At 37.1% G+C, this 1,087-nt stretch overlaps 1 protein-coding gene across 1 annotated transcript in view; it reads right to left on the bottom strand.

Moving 5' to 3' along the window:
• LOC309686536 (N-terminal EF-hand calcium-binding protein 1-like) overlaps positions 1 to 235 on the bottom strand; it is a gene marked incomplete at both ends in the record, with an annotated part of 10,716 nt that extends 10,481 nt beyond the window's left edge. Inside the window, one exon of the mRNA XM_082499244.1 lies at positions 215 to 235. Within this exon, the coding sequence (XP_082355370.1) occupies positions 215 to 235 (21 nt within the window). The remainder of the gene's footprint in view (positions 1 to 214) is intronic.
• Between the last annotated feature and the right edge of the window lie 852 nt (positions 236 to 1,087).

Here is a 1,087-nt window from a genome sequence, read left to right as displayed (position 1 = left end):
GGTAGACTTGCTTACGTGTAAGGGTGTACCTGTCTTGTTTGTTTGTTTTTTGGTTGTTGTTGGTTTTGTTGTTTTTTTTTAAAAAAAAAAACCACAAAAACAAAAACAACACCAAAACAAGCCCCAAGCATAAAAAGTTTTCTTCACATAAAATCCTGGTTTTGCGTAAAATGCTTCTGTGTGTAGAAGTACAGGTTTGAGTTGCATCCTCTACCTGTTCGCAGGGGTCAGTCATGGCATACACTCTTTAAGATTATTGCATGCAACTAATTTAAGAATTTAGTAGCTTAGCTTTCTTTTCCTACTCTTACTACAGTTCTTACTAATTTTTGGATGGTTAGAAATCACTTCATTTCTTTTATTATTAGTCATGGACAGTTTGTTCTTGTATCAACACTGTCCTTAAGGTTTGCTCTTCATGCTTTTCTTTCTGTATGCCTGTCACTCAGTACTCGTAAAGCATAAGAGTGGTTTTGTCATGGTTTTGTAGTTTAAGCAAGCTGAACTTCTACTCTCTTTTTTCATTAAGGGATCTCAGATTCCAAACATATTCTCACAGTCCTCTACTGCTTCATGCCTGATTCTTCATTCTTAAATGTGTCACAGGAACTGCGATGAAGGTTAAGTCATCAGTTCATTGAGACAATTTTTTCTGTTAACGTCTTCCTGTAATTGGGCATGTCAAATCTGTCAGTAATCTTCAGTCCTTAAGTAATCTCTGGAGACTTGGTTAGTTCTGTTGCTCTTAATACTCAAGAACTGAAAGAGTTCTGTTAAGTTTTACCGAGCCTTTCCTATTTTTCCTCAGTATGAGGTTTCCATCACCCAGGTTCTTGAGCAGTAATTCTACACTGTCAAGTGTTACTGACTTGAAAGTTGGTCTTCCATGTATTCCCTTTCAGGCTCAGATTAATTTATTTGATTCTTGGTCTTGATAAATAGAATAATGTTCTGTTCTTTGAATCTGGTTTGGTGTTAGGCTTGTTCTCTCTGGTGGTGGCTTTCTGATCCATCCTTGTTTCTGCTTGTGGTGTGTAGAGGATATTGTGTTCTACAAGACCTTCAATGGCTTCTCATCAGGTCATGG

Source organism: Vanellus vanellus (assembly GCF_965231255.1).
Source record: "Vanellus vanellus genome assembly, chromosome: 2".
Taxonomy (NCBI): Eukaryota; Metazoa; Chordata; class Aves; order Charadriiformes; family Charadriidae; genus Vanellus; species Vanellus vanellus.
The sequence above is the reverse complement of the archived record's forward strand: the minus strand, read 5'-3'. Positions and strand labels throughout refer to the sequence as shown.